Here is a 20,206-nt window from a genome sequence, read left to right as displayed (position 1 = left end):
ATCCTAAAATGCTGTGTGTGTGTGTGTGTGTGTGTGTGTGTGTGTGTGTGTGTGTGTGTGTGTATATATATATATACACACACACACACACACACACACACACACACACACAGCATTTATTATTTTAGGGTTAATCTGAACATCTACTTAGAATTTTTTTTCCTCAAAATATGATGATTTAAAATGTAATGCACTGTGAACTAACACAGATTTTTTTTTCAACTACAAAGGCTAAGAAATGTTGTAGCTAAATACATGGCTATAGGCTATATGTTATGTTATGTTATGTTATGTTATGTTATGTTATGTTATGTTATGTTATGTTATGTTATGTTATTGCTATAGGTGCGTGTGAGTGTGAGTGTGTGGGTGGTAAATATAGTAAGCCTGTTTTTTGTTGTTGTTGTTTTTGTTTTTTCCTTTCCAGCTAACCTGGAGGAGATGGGTGGAGAGAGACAAGACAGGAAGGTATGATGCGAAGGGGCGGTGTTAGACAATACCACCCCATAAATATATTCCAACCCTCTGTCATTCTGAACAGCTTTTACTTAAAACTATTCTATCATACCCTGATCCGTTATACTCTGATCAGGCGACGGAGCTCTAGCGAAATAGAAGAGAAGGCAGGATTTAACGGAGATGGTTTTCTATTAAAGAGCTGTTTTACCGCCAGTTCATTCTCAAGTAATCGAAGTCTCTCTCAAAAGGACTAACAACATTTAATTACTTTTTCTACAGTCTTATCGGTAGAGCATCTCTGTTGTCTAGAGCCTCGGGTAACGATGCATCAGATTTTTATCTCAAGATCGAAGGAACCATCCATTATTTTTAAAAACGAGAAACGGTGAAAGGCAGAATTGATCAGCATCACAATTTTGACAGAAACAGATATAATTTTGTTATCGTTGGATCTCAATGTAAATGAAGAAATATAACAACGCGGCGGGAAGATGCTTAATGAAAGAAATTGCATAAAGACACGAGGATAGAGTAAAGAGTTGGACAGCTTGTACAGGTCCTTCTTTCTGGAGGTGTCATAACACGGTTTGTTCACTTTTTCGTGTAAATTATAGGCTACTTCACTGTTATATTATATCTATACTTGTATTCTCTGAAAGGTATAGTTAGGTAAGGTTTATTATGGTTTAGGCTATATAGTCATTTTAATATTCGTGTTTGTAAAATGTTTATAACTTTGAGTTTGGCTAAATTATTTTGAAAACTGTCCCGTCCAAATGAATTAACCATTATTTGAACAATTGTTGTTTAAAAATGTTCTTCTATTTAAGTTTTATAGTTTAACTGTATAAATATAGTTCACAAACCAATCTTTAAAAATTTCCCATTGCCTTTTCACATTGAGCATATTTTTTTTCCAAACTAACAATAATCTAAAATTGAATTTAACCTATTGCAATAGACTAAATGAAACGTAGCCTATATCGACAACATCTATAGATGTTGTAAATATGTAGGATGTAACCTTACAAATATCGTGGCTTTCCATTATCAATTGTGAGTGAGAATTTATGCTGATCTAAAACCAAAGTTCCCAGAACAGATGTTAACCTTTTGAACCATTTATTATTCTGGTTCCGTTTTGTCCTGTCGGGCAGCACGTGCCAAGCGTTAGTGTGACAGATGGATGACTCTAATTGTAGAACAGATTCCAGAATTATCATATTTGCACTTAATATTGTACATAAAACATATTTAAATAGACATATTTTAAACATTAAAAAAAACAAATTAAAAAAATGTAATCAAAATTTTAGACGCTTGAAATGTGCAGTTTTCCCAGTAACTGCAATAAGTGGTATAAAATGTATTAAAATGTTCCACAATATTTGCCATGCACTATCTGCAAATAGCCTACATTGCCACGACCACTGAATTTTTGTTAGAGCTGTTATGATGAAAATGCTATTGTTTATCCAGGAAATATCTTATTCTTAAGTGACAACCAAAGATAATCAAAAAGAATGTGCAAAAAGAGAATTAGGGAAGGCAAAAAGAAACGGCAGATAAAGAATCTGGGAGGGGAAAAACAACGCAACTATGTAAAAAAAAAAAAAAAAAAAAAAAACAAGTGTTGTTTTATTGACCTAATTGTAATTGAGTATGACATTTTTGTGTTTCAGGACTTTGTGAAACTGATAGGCTACATAAGGAGAAACGGGTTAAAACCGAAAATGATGTTAAGTCCGGAACAAACTGATTCAGATCTGCCGTGGAGCCAGTCAGACGCTGAAACTATGCTGAACGATATCAAGGTTGGATGCATAACAGATGAGCCCATGGAGGGAGAGGGCAAGACGAAGTCTCTGGTCCCTCAAACCCTCAGCAGGGAGGAAAAGAGGAGGCGCAGACGCGCCACAGCCAAATATCGTTCTGCCCATGCCACCCGCGAGAGAATCCGGGTTGAAGCCTTCAATGTTGCCTTTGCCGAACTGAGGAAGCTGTTACCTACCCTGCCCCCTGACAAAAAGCTGTCGAAGATTGAAATTCTGAGACTAGCTATTTGTTACATTTCATATCTAAATCATGTGTTGGATGTTTAACAGAAGGTCCCTATTTATGAACATAGGCCTACCCTAAGGACATATAGGGGGCTATTTTCGGCAAACAACATATCGTAATTTTTCAGTTTGTGGTCTGACATTTTGGCTTTTTGCGCTACCTATAGGTTACTTTGTAAGTGCAATCGGAAGAGATTGAAACTAGCCTACATAAGATGGCTACCACCCAAGTGTTCATTAGACAGGTATTGATGAAATTAATGAGATATTATAGCTTAGAGCGAAAATAATAGGCTACCCTCTTTTAACCAAAATGGTGATTGCTCAAAGAGTTGAGAACCATTCAAGACTGTGGTCCCTGCTTTAAGCTGTATACACAGAATAAATGATGCAATAAGGTCGAGAGGGACTTAAAACAAATTGAATAACTTATGTTATTATATGCTATGGACACACCAATGTATTTTCTTCTGGGAAAAGTACAGAGATTGGCTAACCCGTTACATCACGTATATCAATGAGGAGAAAAATCAGTCGCTCTCCTCTAATAGCTGCTCTGTATATCTTATTATTATTTCAATCAGGATGAAATTACGTACAAGTGCCACTTGAATTATGACATCGTGTCCACTCGTATTTAAATATTTATTTGTTATTTATTATAGGCCTCTTGTTAAATATGTTTTGATATATGATTCACGTCAATATTCTTTATTTATTTATGGTTTGTTTTAAAGATTGTTGTCTAGAATAATGTAAGTTGGTTGTAGGCGATGTAGCTAAAAGAAAAGTTATCGTGTGTTAGACTTTGGCATTCAGTAATTATGAGAAAAATGTTAAGCATTAACTAACACCTTTAGTGTTCATTTATTGGATTAATCTATATATTTTGTGATGCAATTAGTTAGACAAATCTGTTGTTTTCTGCACAAGTTTGACATGCATTAGAACAACGAATTTATTACAACGAAATCTCTCTCTTTTTTTCTTTTCTTTTTTTTTTTTTTTTTTTTTTTTTTTTTTTTTTTTTGAATAACAAATATTTAAATCAATGGTCCACTAATCTCGACTGAATTGTAGGTCTGTGATTTATGAAACAAAAGACCGGCAATTCTTTGTATGACCAAAAACATTTTTTTTCAACGTTTTATATTCATAAACACACAAAAAATATACAATACGTTGTGTGTGTGTGTGTGTGTGTGTGTGTGTGTGTGTGTGTGTGTGTGTGTGTGTGTGTGTGTGTGTGTGTACGTGCGTGTGTGTGTTTGTTTTTTCCATATCTGGTATCCAAAGATCTTTCTTGACTTTTCAGGGTCGTGTCCTTTATTGCTTTATGTGCATATTTTGTAGTAAAATCGCAGTGACAGCCAGTAGCCGGTAGGTTTTGTTTTTCAAATGTTGTTGTTTATTCATTTATCTTTTTTTAAATAAAATAACAATAAAACATGTTGATTCTTTAATCACAAATGACGAATAGCCTAATAAAATAAAATAGTGTATTTTTTATTAAATTTAATAAGATTAAATACAGATACATTTGCCAAGATATGTAAATTCAGTGGAAAATGATTGAAGAGTGGTCAGTGACGAAGCATTGGAGTGTGGGTTTTGCATTACGTGTGTTTGCTTCTTGTTCTCCCTCTTGGCTGAAAGGCCGTTTCCCCAGAGAGGGGGCAGGTGTTGCTCCAGACGAGCCAAGACAACCAAATTACTGGCCGTCTGGCACCTCCCGTGGGAAACACACACACACACACACACACACACACACACACACACACACACACACACACACACACACACACGCGCACACGCACACGCACACGCGCACGCGCGCACACACACACGCACACGCACAGCGCATGCATACGTTTCCATGTTTAATGCGGACATTGTAAATACATAATGATGTTTGGCCCTAACCCTACATTTTCAGCATTTTCAACATTAGCGGTTGTTATCTTCTTCTTGGGGACCAAGTGTTCCCACAAGGACAAGAATGTCGGATATTGCCATCTTTGTGGACACAACAGCACACAAACACACACACACACACACACACACACACACACACAGAGAGAGAGAGAGAGAGAGAGAGAGAGAGAGAGAGAGAGAGAGAGAGAGAGAGAGAGAGAGAGATGAAATTATGAAATGCAATATGCCATAAGTAGCCTATGTTAAAAAAAAGCTTATTTTATCACTGACAAGTATGCTAAAACATAAAACCTAACCAATTAGACCAATAGCATGGTTTATCTGTATTTTTTTAATGTTTAAAAAATGAAGAATTGAGAATGTATACACTATTATCTTAAAAATATACAAAAAAATATTATCAGTGTTGTTCAGTGACTGTAGATGAACAAAGAGTTTCACATATGTTTATTTCTGTAGGTCTTTTTCTGTTGTCATGGGGTTCTTTCTCACTTCTTTCAGGATTATCTGTGTTCTTAGAGTGATTTTTGCAGGATGCCCTCTCATAACAAGAGTAGTAAGAGTTCAGAACTGTATGCATTTGCAGACAGGGTGGATTACAGTGGATTCATAAACAACCGGGTCTTTTTTGAGCATTGTGGACTCAGTATTTTTAAAGCTTTTGAGTTGATATTTTGAGTTGAAACACTGAAACTAACATCAAAACCCATACTAACCAGGACAGTGTTTCCCTAAAAGCATTGTGAAGACCATGGTTGCGGAGACCATGTCAGTGTTCCCTATAGGATCAGCTTAACTCAATACATGGAATGGGAAACATGGCTTAATTTTTCTTGAAAAAAACAGATTTTGTACCCAGGCTTTGTGTCCCTTTATTTGAAGAGCAGGTAACCCACACTTCCAATTACTTCTCATGTCTTTAACTGACCCCAATAAGCTTTAGAAGAAAACTATTTTTTAGGTTATTATATTTTTGTTAAAGCCTGCTGTGTCAAAAATCAATTTCAATAAAACTTAAAAAATAAATAAATAGAAAAGTAAATATTTTTATGTTATACTGTATTTTTGTAATAATCAATGCAGAAATAGTTATTTTCCACTGTATATATATCACTTTAAGATCTGCTGCTGCCGAACACGACTGATCTGAGGTGCTGTCATATGCATCTCATTTTCTCACAACTCTTTAAATTCTCAGTGTGAATTTAGACAGGCATGACGTGAAAGAAGGCATGACGTGAAAGAAGAACATGAAAAAAGAACCCAAAACACTGTGACAATATATAAAAAGTGTCATAAAAGTGTGTGTATATATATATATATATATATATGTGTGTGTGTGTGTGTGTGTGTGTGTGTGTGTGTATATATATATATATATATATATATATATATATGTATATATATATATATATATACACACACACTTTTATGACGGCTAGTATCACTGATCTACTGTTGTCTATGAAATTTATATTTTTTAAACATTAATGAAAGACATTTCAAAACTACAACTGAAAGTTATGAATTTCAGCATTTATTAGGCCTTAACAACTTTTAACTTAAGTGAATATAAAACAATCATAAACTCATTTTAATACATTTCATATTTGCCTGTTGTCACGCACACACAGAAGAGGAGACGTAAGTAAACATAGCTCTTAGCAGTTCAAGTGATCGCAGAGACAGGTGACTTTACTGGTTCTTTTACAGTACCCCCTCCCTCCATGGGCGGCTCCTGATGCCCGGCAACGGGGGGGGCCTCTAGCCCTGGGTCCCGGACAATCTGGGTGGTTGTTGTGGAATTCAGAGAGTAATAATGGGTCTAGAATGTCCCTCCGAATGACCCATGACCATTCCTCTGGTCCGTATCCCTCCAAGTCTATGAGGTACTGTAGTTGACTGACTTGCTGTCGTGAGTCCAGGATTGTGTTCACCTTGTATATGGATCCTTCCTCAAATTCCACTGGAGGAGGAGGTATGTCATCATCACCAGATCCTGTTGGAAAGGAGACCAGAGGATTAGTATAGGGTTTTAGCAGTGAGACATGAAAGGTAGGTGAAATACAATAATGAGTGGGTAAGTTGAGTCTATACGAGACTTCATTGATTTGTCACTGGATGGTGAATGGGCCGATGTATCGAGGACTCAGCTTGCGACAGAGGAGACGTAGATTGATGTCTCGGGTGGAGAGCCAGTCCTTTTGACTCGGAGGAAGCTGGGAGTAGCAGATCTTCTAGCATCAGCCTGTTTCTTATGTCTCCATACTGCCCTCTGCAGGTGTACATGTGCTAAGTCCCAAACCCTCTTACTCACCTCAAACCAGTGGCCCACAGCTGGAACATCTGATGGTTCTCCCGACCAGGGGGATAGAGGCGGTTGGAAACAAAGTACGCTTTGAAATGGTGTTAAACCTGTAGTGGGCTGACACAGTGAATTCTGTGCGTACTCGGCCCACGGCAGGAATCAGTTCCAGCTGTGTTGATGGTTGTGACAATATGACCTCAGGTAATGGCTGATTTCTTGGATCGCTCGGTTTGTCGGTTGGTTTGTGGCTTGTATCCTGAAGAGAGGCTGACCAAGACCCCCAGGAGTTGGAGGAAAGATTTCCATACCCGGGAAGTGAACTGCACCCCACGGTCAGACACCACCTCTTCTGGAATGCCAAAGTTTCTGAACACATGATGAGACACGGCCTCAGCTGTCTCGATGGCGGGTGGTAGACCCTGAGTTGAATCAGACGACAGGTTTTGGAGAATCTGTCTACAGTGATGAGTATACAGGTATTACCATCAGAGGAGGGTAGGTCAGTCATGAAGTCAACACTAATGTGGGACCATGGTCGCCTGGGGATTGGCAGAGGAACTAGTTTACGTTCTGTTAGACGATGGGGGGTCTTTGTGATGCCGCAGTTTGGACAGCCTCTCACAAACTGAGCGACATCCTGGGTCATCTTGGGCCACCAGGAATGGTTATGGAGGAGTGAGAGGGTTTGTCAGTCTATCAGTCTAGAGTGTACTGAGTTCATGAGGGTGAGACGTAAGGAGGTGGAAACATTCAACCTTCCCTCAGGACCTCCCAGCAGAGCTGTTCTTCCAGAGCCCATTAAATGGGACTGGCAATGATGGCTGGAGGGAGGATGGGTTCGGGAGGAGATGGACAGAATTCGGTGGAATAAAGACGAGAAAATGCATCTGCTTTTAGGTTCTTCTTTTCCAGTCTTTAAGTAATCTTAAAGTGGAAATGTGTGAAAAAAGGGCCCAGCGTGCTTGCTTTGGGTTGAGATGACAAACTTCCCGTAAGTACTCTAAGTTTCGATGGTCTGTAATTACTTCAAATGGATATCTGGCTCCCTCCAGCCAGTGACTCCATTCTTCGAGGGTTAGTTTGATGGCTAACAATTCCCAGTTCCCGATATCATTGTATTGGGGGTTGTGGCCAGTTGTGGATAGCACGTACCTTCCCCTGGTCCATCTTGATGCCTTGTGCACTGATGATGTAGGAATGAGATGTTGGACTTGTGAAATTCACACTTCTCCAGCTTGACGTAAAGATGGTGTGACGTGATGGCGGTGGTTGGCCAGGGTGCGGGAGTAGATGAGGATATCGTCAATGTAGACGATGACAAACGTGATGGAGAACTCCCAGAACACCTTGTTCATAAACCCTTGGCATACGGAAGGGGAGTTGGCCAGCCCATATGGCATAACAAGGTATTCATAGTGGCCTGTATTCCTCTCGTCCCCTTTCTGTATCAGATGAGATTGTATGCGCTACACAGGTCCAGCTTGGTGAAGAAGTGGGCTCCTTGCAGCTGTTCAAGGGCAGCCCAGAGGAACTTGATGTTGCAACAGAAACTATTGACTCTTTCTTTACCAGCACTTTAGACATAGTTGCTCCCCTGCGCTTAAAGAAGATTAAAGCAAATAATCCAACGCTGTGGTATAACGAGCACACCAGGGCCCTTAAAACAGCAGCCAGAAAAATGCAGCTGAAAGAAAACAAAACTGGAGGTTTTGCGCAATTTGTGGAAAGAGAGCATGATTGCATATAGAAAGGCCATGTTTATTTCTCAACTCTTTATTCGATACAGTGGCTAAATTAACAAAAAAATAATGCTTCAACTTCTGATGTTTGTAAACAGCACAGCAGTAATGACTTTATGAACTTCTTTACTAGTAAGACTGATAATATTAGGAAAAATTATAACCATGCAGCCATCTACTACAGTATCACTTCAGATAGAGCATTGTAGTGTCACTGAGGAAAAATTACACTCATTCACTGCTATAGGAGGAGAAAAATTGGCTAAACTTGTTAAATCATCAAAATCAACAACATATATGCTTGACCCTATACTGACTAGGCTATTAAAAGAGATGTTTCCAGAGGTCATAGATCCTTTACTTAATATCATTTATTCATCCTTGACATTAGGATATGTACCGAAAACTTTTAAGTTGGCTATAATTAAACCACTTATTTTAAAAAAGTGTGTTCTTTTATACCAATCTTTCATTTGAAAATCATGTTTCTAGCATTTGTAAAACTGCATTCTACCATCTAAAAAATATATCTAAATTACAGCACATGCTTTCAATGCAAAATTCTGAACAGTTATTACATGCGTTCATGTTCACAGCCTAACTGGCAATATTTGAAAAATACTGCAAAAGTGGGCAGAGCCCAACGGAGGCAGAGGGGACGAGACGAGGGCGGGGCTGAGCGGGGGGGCGGGTGCACCTGAGACCCGTAGTGACAACTTGTTTGACAGCTGTCAGACTCGCAAAATTGGATAGTGACTGGAGTGAGGACAGTAGCTTTGCAACAGAGCGGTCATCTAAGGGCGTTTTCACACCTGAAAGTCCGCACCAAGGTCTGAACCAAAGTTCGTGTTTGGACATTTGGTTATTTTTGGTTTGCTTTCACATTGCAGTTATGTCAGCACACCAAAGAACTTTACATCATCGTCATCTTCTATGTGGGCTGATCTGAACATTGATTGGTTTGTTAGCGGACATGCGTCTGACGTCAGTGTGTTGTCAATTAAGCGGCTAACTTTGACAAGAATAAATGAACAGACGCATATCGTTGCCAATACTCTTAATATTATGGGATTACTATTTGCAGCACCAACTATACTCGAGGCAAATTCACCAAATGAACGTCCTCGTTCAAACATTTGATCGGCGCCGAAAGGAAAGGAGGAGCTCCTAGAAGATAGGCTTTTTAGCCAAACAATGTATTTTATTTTATAGTTATGTTTAAATATTATAATGTTATTTTTAAATTTCATCTAGGCTATATTGATTATTAAACGTGCACAGATGTGCAATATATGTCAAAGACATCGAGTCAGAAATAATTTTGACCACTTCATTAAGATTTGTTTCTTAATTTTAATAAATGTTTCATCATTTGCCTGAATTTAATAAATAAGCTTAAATAAATAATATAGCAGACATCCCGTGACGGAGCGATTATTTGCATTGCACATGAACTGGAGCGGTCTCATAAATCAATCAATCAATCAATCAACTTTATTTATATAGCGCTTTTACAATCATGATTGTGTCAAAGCAGCTTCACAGAGTCAAACAGGATAATATTGCAACAAAATTAGATTTGGCTGTACAGTCGTACTGGAGAAAACAGTGATGTTATCAGCTTATTTTAATTTATCATATAGCGACAATGTTGGCATATCAGTATTATAGTTTATAGAATTAAATAAAACCTAATACATACATTTTATTTGTATAATTAGTTGATTCACTTTAATCATAATTTTAGTGTCCCCAACTGAGCAAGCCAAGCCAAAGGTGACAGTGGCAAGGAACCAAAACTCCATCAGGGCATGATGGAGAAAAATAAACCTTGGGAGAAACCAGACTCAGTCGGGGTGCCAGTTCTCCTCTGGCCTATTAACACACCGTGTATGATTATTATTCTGGCAACCTTACAGGTCAGAAATCATATTAGATCGGAATATTCAAAATTTCAGGGTATCCCGGAAGAGACGGGTTTATTTAGGATGGGGCATCGATTATACAAGGGTATGAATAAACCGTCTGTAATATACCGCCAGCCCCAAGAACTGCCTTACCTCCTTTTTGGTCTTGGGTCTCGGACAGGTTGCAATCGCGGCAGTCTTATCAATTTGGGGACGCACCTGTCCATGACCCAAGTGGAAGCCCAGATACCTTACTTCCACCCGCCCAATCGCACACTTCTTTGGGTTGGCCGTGAGCCCCACTCCCCTCAGCGACCTCAGGACCGCCCTAACATGCTGCATATGCCGCTGCCAATCGTGACTGTAAATCACGATGTCATACAGATACGCAGCAGCATATGCGGCATGGGGACGCAAAATCCTATCCATGAGTCGCTGGAAGGTAGCGGTTGCCCCGAACAAGCCGAAAGGAAGCGTGACAAATTGGTGCAATCCAAACGGCGTGGTGAAAGCTGTCTTTTCTTTGGACAATGGAGACAAGGGGATCTGCCAATAGCCCTTTGTTAAGTCCAGTGTCGAATAAAATCGAGCCGTGCCCAACCGATCAAGCAACTCGTCAACCCGCGGCATTGGATACGCGTCGAACTTCGACACTGCGTTCACCTTGCGATAGTCCACACAGAACCTGACCGAGCCGTCGGTTTTGGGGACAAAAACTATCGGGCTCGCCCAGTCACTGGTGGACTCCTCGATTACTCCCATGTCGAGCATTGCCCCTAATTCCTCCTGAACCACCTTTTTCTTGTGTTCAGGCAAACGATACGGCCGGCTGCGAACTACCACGCCCGGCTCGGTCTCAATATGGTGCTGAATCAAGTCGGTACGTCCCGGTAGGGGCGAGAACACGTCGGCGAACTTCGCCTGTAGTTTTGATAAATCAGTGAGTTGGAACAGTGAGAGGTGATCTCCACCAGGGGCCAGTGCGACCGATTGTGCTTTAATGCTCGCCTCTGGCCCGAGATCATCCTCTCCCCCGATCACCGTTGCCAACAACACTGATTCCACCTCATTCCATTTCTTAAGCAGGTTGAGGTGATATATTTGACGCGCCCCGTTCCTATCGGATCGTATCACTTCATAATCGAGCTCTCCTATCTGTCGTGCGACCTCAAACGGCCCCTGCCAATTTGACATTAATTTCGAGCTTGACGTAGGGAGTAGTATGAGCACTTTCTCTCCCGGTGTGAATTTGCGTAGCTTCATACCCCTGTTATATGACCGGCTTTGGCGGTCCTGGGCTTGTAACAAATTCTCCCTGGATAGCCGCCCCAGTGTGTGGAGTTTTGTTCTCAAGTCCAGCACGTACTGAATTTCGTTCTTTGCCAAAGAAGGTCCCCCCTCCCAAGTTTCTCGTAGGACGTCCAGCACCCCCCGTGGCTGCCGTCCGTAGAGAAGCTCGAAGGGGGAAAACCCCGTGGAGGCTTGTGGAACCTCCCGCACGGCAAATAAGAGGGGTTCTAACCACCGATCCCAATTTTTGGCGTCCTCCTGTACGAACTTACGGATCATGGATTTAAGAGTGCGATTAAATCGTTCGACCAAGCCGTCCGTTTGTGGGTGATAGACGCTTGTTCGAATGGATTTAATGCCCAATAATCCGTAGAGTTCGCTTAACGTGCGTGACATAAACGCCGTGCCTTGATCAGTGAGGATTTCTGTCGGAATCCCCACTCGGGAGATTAGTCGAAACAGTGCGTCCGCAACACTCTTCGCTGAGATGTTGCGGAGAGCCACTGCCTCCGGATATCGTGTTGCGTAGTCCACGATGACTAATGCAAAACGATGTCCGCGTGCGGATTGCTCTAATGGCCCGATGAGGTCCATCGCAATTCTCTCGAAGGGGACCTGCATTAATGGAAGAGGGCGCAACGGCGCTTTTGGGGCGGCCAGTGGATTCACCAACTGACATTCCGGACAAGACGCGCACCACCTGCGCACATTGTCATGAATTCCTGGCCAAAAAAATCGGGTCATGAGGCGATTCAGCGTGGCCGCCTGTCCCAGGTGGCCCGCCATTGGATTAGAGTGAGCCGCCTGAAAAGCATTTCCCGGCGGCTCTTTGGTACTAACAACTGGGTTGTATCTACCTTTGTCTGAGTGTCTTGGGTCACTCGATACAACCGATCCTTTATTATGGCAAAATACGGATACGAGGCAGGCAAGGCAGGTTGGAGAGACTGGCCGTCAATCGATCGGACCTGCTGGAAGGCATTTTTGAGGGTCTCATCTTGTGACTGCTCCAGAGGAAAGTCATCGCGGTCCGAGAGAATCAGTCTCTCGATCCCGCTCGGTTCCTCTGAAGCTGTCCCCAAGGGTCCCGTCTCAGTCTCCCCAAGCTGTACTCGCGCCGCCCCCCTCCTCGCCATTTTCTCCCAAGCGGCATCCGCGCATAACGACCCCAATAAAGCCGGAAAGGCGGGCCAATTCTTCCCCAGAATTAGCGGATGCCGGAGGTGTGGACTAACCGCGACCTCTATATTATGCTTTTTCCCCCGAAACTGTATCGTGACTGGGACAACCGGATATTCCACCACATCCCGTGCACACACCGCACCTTAACCATGCGGCTTGTATCCAATGCCCCAGGCTGCATCAGGCTTTGATGGATCGAGGTTTGGTTACATCCTGAATCCACCAAGGCCTGATATGTACCCCCCTTGATACTCACAGGAATTTGGTACTCTCCCGCTTGATCAGGGGGTGGTCCACTGGACGTTCGGGATCCGTATCATTGTTCCGATGTCCATCATCGGGCATCGGTCCACAAAATGATCCGGATCACCGCACCGTACCGCACCGCCAGCAGGCCAGCCCAGGCCTACCCGCCGCCCCTGCGGCGGGGAGTGGGTTGGAGAATGAGCGCGGGGAGGGGGTGGAACCAGAGCCATTGTCACCACCCGCCCCCAGCGGCCCCGCCCCCCTGGGCGGAGCCCGCAAACTCCCGGACGGTCCTAGGCCCATCCCACCCCGGCCTCTGGAGGTGACTCGAGGAGGGCCTGGAGGGCGGGACCTGGGGAGAGGGACAGGGCGAGAGGGAGAGACAGAGGGGGGAGAGAGAGAGTGAGAGGTTAGCGGTGGCTCGCCGACCCCCGGGCACGCCACCAGGTGGTCCTCCGCCAGGTTGATGGCCGTCTCCAGCGACGTGGGCCGGTGGCACTGGACCCACTCGGCGGTCTTCCTTGGGAGCCGAGCGATAAACTGCTCCAGCACCACCAGATCGACGATATGGTCCACGTCGCTTCCGCCGGCCAGGAGCCATCTGCGGCACGAGTCCCGGAGCTGTTGGGCCATTGCGAAGGGTCGGCCGGCCTCGCCCCACTCCATGGAGCGGAACCGCTGTCTGTGCTGCTCCGGGGTCCGGCCGACCCGCTGAAGGATGGCCCTCTTGAGGTCGTCGTATTTCAGGAGGTTCGCCCCCGGTAGCTGTTGTGCGGCCGCCTGGGCTTCTCCTGATAGCAGTGGGATGAGGCGCACCGGCCACTGTGCCCGGGACCACCCGCAGGCCTCCGCGGCCTTCTGGAACAAGTCAATGAAGGCCTCCGGGTCGTCTTCTGGCCCCATCTTGTGGAGGGGCACATGTACCGGTGCGCTGGCCAGCCCGGCGGCCTCGGCGCGAACCTCCCGATCCATCCAGCTCCGGAACCTCTCGCGGGCCTCTTGCTGGCCTTGGACTATCGCCGCGAAGCGGCGCTCCTGATCCGCCCGAAGGTCCAGCATCGCCTGATGTTGGTCTTGGTGGAGGGCCGCGAGGGAGTTGATAATGTCCGCAAATGGCGTGGCGGAGGGCGTCTGCATGGTGGCGGCGCGGTCCTACTTCCTTCCCGGGTTTCGGCACCAGTGTAACAAAGTTCGTAGATAAGAACTGTTCATGTCAACAGTCCCTCTCTCTCTCCCTGGTCTCTGGTTCCGCTGGCGTTTTATCCCCTCTCCGCGCTCATTACTGGAACAAGATACAGGTGTTATTAATCTGCGTCCAACCCACTCACTTACCGCTCGTCCCGCGGCTCTCTCCCGCTGCAGACCTCGCTGAACCACGCCCCCCTTGCCACAATGTTCTATGTGTATGCCATAGTAAAGAGATGTGTTTTTAGTCTAGATTTAAACTGACAGAGTGTCTGCTTCCCGAACAATGCTAGGAAGACTATTCCAGAGTTTAGGTGCTAAATAGGAAAAGGATCGACCGCCTGCAGTTGATTTAGATATTCTAGGTATTATCAACTGGCCAGAGTTTTGAGACCGCAATAGACGTGATGGAGTATAATGTGTTAAGAGCTCGCTTAAGTACTGGGGAGCTAAACCATTCAGTGCTTTGTAAGTAATAAGCAAGATAAAATGTATGCAATGTTTAATAGGGAGCTAGTGCAGTGTTGACAGAACTGGACTAATATGATCATACTTCCTGGTTCTAGTAAGAACTCTAGCTGCTGCATTTTGGACTAGCTGGAGTTTGTTTATTAAGCGAGCATGGCAACCACCCAGTAGAGCATTACAATAATCTAACCTTGAGCTAATGAACGCATGTACTAACTGTTCAGCATTTTGCATTAAGAGCATGTGCCGTAATTTAGATATATTTTTAAGATGGTAGAATGCGGTTTTACAGATGCTAGAAACGTGGCTTTCAAATAAAAGATTGGTATCAAAGAGAACACCCAGGTTCCTCACTGACGAAGAGGGCTTGACAGAGAAGTCATCAAGTGTTAGACAGTATTCTCGGTTACTACTTGTGGAGCTTTTCTGTCCAATAATTAAAAATTCAGTTTTATCTGAATTAAGAGTCAGGAAATTACTATTCATCCATTTTTTTTATATTAGTTATGCATTCCATTAATCTTGTGAATTAGGTAGGTTTCGTCAGGGCGTGAGGAAATATAGAGCTGAGTATCGTCAGCATAACAATGAAAACTAACGCCATGCTTCCTAATGATATCTCCCAGTGGTAGCATATACAGGGTGAAGAGCAGCGGTCCTAACACTGAGCCTTCCGGTACTATAAATAAACCGAAACTCATCATATAGGTTACTTGTCTCACAGACATTAGAAATATATATATAGGCTATATATATATATATATATATATATATATATATATATATATATATATATATATATATATATATATATATATATCTGTCAGGGAGTGGAGCCTGACAGACCTGCGAAAGCTGACCACATCCGGGAAAGACCATCGGCGTTGGCGTTGGCCGTCCCGGCTCGGTGTTGGACGGTGAAGTTGAAGTCCTGGAGCACCAGGAACCACCGCGTCACCCTGGCATTCGTCTCCTTGGCCCGGGCCATCCTTTGAAGTGGTGCGTGGTCAGTGGTCAGGGTGAAGTGGCGGCCCAGGAGGTAGTACCGTAGCTCCAGGACTGCCCACTTGACGGCCAACGCCTCCCGTTCCACGGTTGCATAGCGCTGTTCTGCTGGGGTCAGCTTTCGGCTGATGTAGAGCACCGGGTGTTCCTCGCCGTCGGTAAACTGGGAGAGGACGGCTCCCAACCCGGTGTCGGAGGCGTCCGTCTGCAGCAGGAAGGGGCTATTGAAGTCGGGCGCTCGTAGGACAGGAGCCGAGGTGAGGGCCGACTTGATGCGGTGGAACACTCCACGGCATCTTCTCGGGCTGCCCCTTCCTGGTCAGGTCTGTCAGGGGAGAGGCTAAGGAGGAGAAGTCAGGGATAAAGCACCGGTAGTACCCCGCCAACCCCAAAAAGGCTCGTACCTGCGTCTTCGTGGTGGGATGGGGAGCGGAGAGAATCGCCGTAACCTTCTTCTCTTGGGGTCGGAACAGGCCCCGTCCCACCTGGTAGCCGAGGTACTTGGCCTCCACGAGTCCTAGGTTGCATTTCCGGGGGTTGGCGGCCAGCCCAGCCCGACGTAACTCCGATAGCACCTTCCGCAGCCGGTCCAGGTGGTCCTCCCAGGTCTCGGAGTGTACCACCACGTCATCCAGGTAGGCCGCCGCGTAGGCTTGGTGGGGTCGGAGCAGGATGTCCATGAGCCGCTGGAAGGTGGCGGGTTCTCCGTGCAGGCCGAAAGGGAGGACGCGGTATTGCCAGTGGCCGCTCGGAGTGGAGAAGGCTGTCTTTGGCTTGGCCTGACTGGAGAGGGGTACCTGCCAATACCCTTTCGTGAGGTCGAGGGTGGAGATGTACCGCGCCCTCCCCAGGCGGTCCAGCAGCTCATCTACGCGGGGCATGGGATAGCCGTCGAACTCCGAGACCTCGTTGAGCCGGCGGAAGTCGTTGCAGAAGCAGAAGGTGCCGTCGGGCTTTGGGACCATCACAATCGGGCTGGACCACGGGCTGCGTGATGGTTATATGACCCCTAACTTCAGCATCTCCTGTACCTCTGCCTCGATGGCGTGTCGCCGAGCCTCCGGAACACGGTAGGGCCGCTGCCGAACGACGACTCCTGGGGGCGTCCGGACGTCGTGCTCCAGGACGTGAGTCCGCCCGGGGCGAGGGGAGAACACCGCAGAAAACTGACTGACCAGGTGCTGCAACTCCGACTTTTGGGCCGCCGACAGCTGGGGGTCCATGTCTACATCACCGGTGGGGGTTCCGAGAACACGGAGAGCTGGGGCCCGGTCCCGCCCCAGTGTTTGAGGAGGTTGATGTGGTACAGCTGGTCGGCTCTCCTCTTCCCAGGCTGCCGGACCCGGTAGGTGACGGGCCCGACCTTCTCGGCGACTGTGAAGGGACCCTGCCAGGTGGCCAAGAACTTACAGGCGGCTGTCGGGACTAGGACCAAGACGTGGTCCCTGCGCTGGAACTCTCTGGGTTGGGCGGCCCGGTCGAAGTGCCTCCGCTGGGCCTGCTGGGCTTTGGCCAGGTGCTCCCGGACGATGGGCATCACGCGGTCGATCCTGTCGCGCATCTGCCGCACGTGCTCGATTGTGGAACGGTGTACCCCCGGTTGTTGCTCCCAGGCCTCCTTGGCCACGTCGAGCAGTCCACGGGGTTGCCGGCCGAAGAGGAGCTCAAAGGGGGTGAAGCCGGTGGACGCTTGGGGGACTTCCCGGATGCCAAAGAGGACATAGGGCAGCATCTTGTCCCAGTCCCGTGGGTCTTCGGGGGCCACCCGCCGCAGCATCTGCTTGAGCGTTTGGTTAAACCGCTCGACGAGGCCGTCGGTCTGGGGGTGGTACACCGTTGTGCGGAGCTGTTGGACCTTCAGGAGCCTGCAGAGATCGGCCATCATCCGGGACATGAACGGGGTGCCCTGGTCAGTCAGAATCTGGGCGGGGATGCCCACCCGGCTACACAGAGGGAAAAGCTCCTGGCCGATGGCCTTGGTGGTGGCTTTCTGGAGGGGAATGGCCTCTGGGTAGCGGGTGGCATAGTCCACGATGACGAGGATGTGTTCGAACCCCCGGGCGGACTTCGGCAGCGGTCCGCGATGCCTGCTGGCAGGTGGGGCAGGCTTGGCAGAAACGCTTCACCTCGGCCTCCAGGCCGGGCCAGTGAAAGCGATCTCGGATCCGTTGGATGGTATTCTGAGCCCCGAGGTGGCCTGCCATGGGGTGTGCGATCTCCATCACTGCCTCGGTCTTGCTGCGGGACACGACGAGCAGATTTTTTTCCTCCCCCCTCCGCTGAGCGACACAGTAGAGCAGGCCCTGCTCAATTTTGAAGTGGGTCGTAGGGTGCGGTGCGGGCCGTAGGTCCTTCCCCTCCGCGACCCGTACCTGAGCCCAGCAGTGCTTCAGACGGTCGTCCTCGTGCTGCTCGCGGGCGAACGCCCCGGCCCCCGAGACCTGCTGGAAGAGATCGTAGAACAGATTAGCAGCTTGGGGGGTTGACTCACCGTCTCGGGGGCTGTCGGAGGCCAGCAGCACAGGACGCCGTCTGGGTCTCTGCGCAGTCCGGCGCTTTGGGCGGCTCCCGGGCTGGCTGACAGGCTGAGTGGCGGTGGTGAGGAGACGGTCGAACCCCGGCCAGTCCCTTCCGAGCAACACGGGGACCGGCAGATCCTTGACGATTCCAACTTCGATGGCCCAGGTGCCCGGGGCGGCCTCGATGGACACGCGACATGCGGGGACTTCTCGGGTATTGCCGTGCACACACACAATGGGGACGGAGGTCTTCGAATCCACTTGCGGCGGCAAGATGGCCGCCTGTACGAGGCTGATAACGCTGCCGGAGTCCAGGAGAGCCAGGAAGGGACGGCCGTTGATCTTCACCTCCGCCCGGGGCGCGTTCTCGGTGTGCACGGTGCAGCCTGCCAGCCATGCTCGTCCAGGGGATCGCGGGGCTTCGGTGGGCATGGGCTCGTCCGGAGGCCCGGGAACCGCCGGCCTGCCTACTGGTCGCGAGGTACCCTCCGGCGTGCGTCGCTCCTGGACCACCCTTCGGGGAAAAGGCGACGCTCGCTCCCCGACCTCCCGGTGGAAGGTGGCATCCGCCAGCTCAACGGCCTTGACCAGCTCATCCTTGGTGGTGGGCTTCCGCATCCCCACGGCTTGACGGAGGTGGCGCGGGAGCGCGCGCAGGAGCGCGCGCAGGAGGCGGTCAATGACGACGCGCTCCGCTACCTGGATGGTGGTGGAACCCTCAGCCAGCAACCAGTGTTGTGCCAAACGAGAGAGATCCGCGGCTTGGAGTCGGGGTGGGCGCCGTGGGTCGTAGGACCAGTCATGGAAGAGTTGTGCAGCGCTGATCGATGATAGCCCGACGCGGCCGAGGATCTCTTTCTTTAACACCGCATACGAAGTGCTTTGCGCAGGGGGAAGCGTGAAGTACGCCCGCTGCGCTTCCCCGGTCAACAGTGGGGCGACGATGCGAGCCCACTCGTCCTCCGGCCACGCCTCGCGGGTAGCGATCGTCTCAAACATCTCGAGGTACATGGCGACATCGTCGTGATCAGTCATTCGAGGCATTAGTTGGGTTGCTTGGGCGCGAGGGTCAGGCAGCGGAGCGCGTTGGGCAGCGGCCGCCCTCAGTGTGAGCAGCTCCCGCTCTGCAGTGTCTTGTCGAGAGGTTACCTGAGGGCGGTGCTGTGGTATTAAGAACCCCGGCGATCATTCCTCGGGCCACTCCCGCCCTCTTGCACATCGCTTCCAGTGAGTGTTGGACTGAAGCAGCGGGACCGTCTGCTGACGCCCCGTTCGTTTCGTTCATACTCCAGATAGCAGCGAGAGGTCGATTGCCGCATCTCAAGGTGGGCTAGAGTCCTTTGGGGATGACGATTCGGCTATGCTCCGCCTCCGGGTGTGGTAGCACTGTAGAATCTGACCTAGAGTTGACAGCCATGTTATCTCGGGCAGCTGCAAGCCTCGGGCTGGTGTGAATCTCCACCCTGTCACGAGTGCTCGCGGTTGGGCAATTGGTTTTTGGAGGTGGCACCCGACAGCTGCGCGCCCCACCCCCAATGCCATTTCGCTCCCGAGATGCATGAGGAGTGCACGTGGTCCGGGAGATCTTCGGGTCTTCCCGCGACCGTTTGGTGGTCTCCTCCGCCTTCTCTGCCCTCAAGGGGTCGCGGCCTAAGGGTACACTGGGGTCCCTCCCCCTCAGTCAGGTGCTCTGTTGCGCACTACGGTGTCTACTGAGTGCTTTGACTTGACGCGGTGAAGCTATCCTAAGCACCCTCCCAAGCCTGTTGGCTCGTCTACTTCGGTGGCGTAGTCCAGCAGTGCTATGGGGTAAGCTGCCGCCCCGATGCGTATGCACGAGGACAGAGCTGATCAGGGCTATGAGCTCCCTCGCAGAGCAGACCCCAGTGGAATGCGAGTCCTT

At 47.8% G+C, this 20,206-nt stretch overlaps 1 protein-coding gene across 1 annotated transcript; it reads left to right on the top strand.

Annotated features, from left to right (window-relative positions):
* Positions 1–553: 553 nt before the first annotated feature.
* Positions 554–3,504, top strand: LOC137073258 (helix-loop-helix protein 2-like). Its single transcript, XM_067441572.1, has 2 exons — positions 554–1,044; positions 2,142–3,504. Exon 2 carries the CDS (start codon positions 2,193–2,195, stop codon positions 2,559–2,561), a length of 369 nt encoding a protein of 122 aa, XP_067297673.1. The 5' UTR covers positions 554–1,044; positions 2,142–2,192; the 3' UTR covers positions 2,562–3,504.
* Positions 3,505–20,206: the final 16,702 nt, after the last annotated feature.

Source organism: Pseudorasbora parva, chromosome 4 (genome assembly GCF_024679245.1).
Source record: "Pseudorasbora parva isolate DD20220531a chromosome 4, ASM2467924v1, whole genome shotgun sequence".
NCBI lineage: Eukaryota > Metazoa > Chordata > Actinopteri > Cypriniformes > Gobionidae > Pseudorasbora > Pseudorasbora parva.
This window is presented reverse-complemented; position numbering and strand designations above follow the sequence as displayed.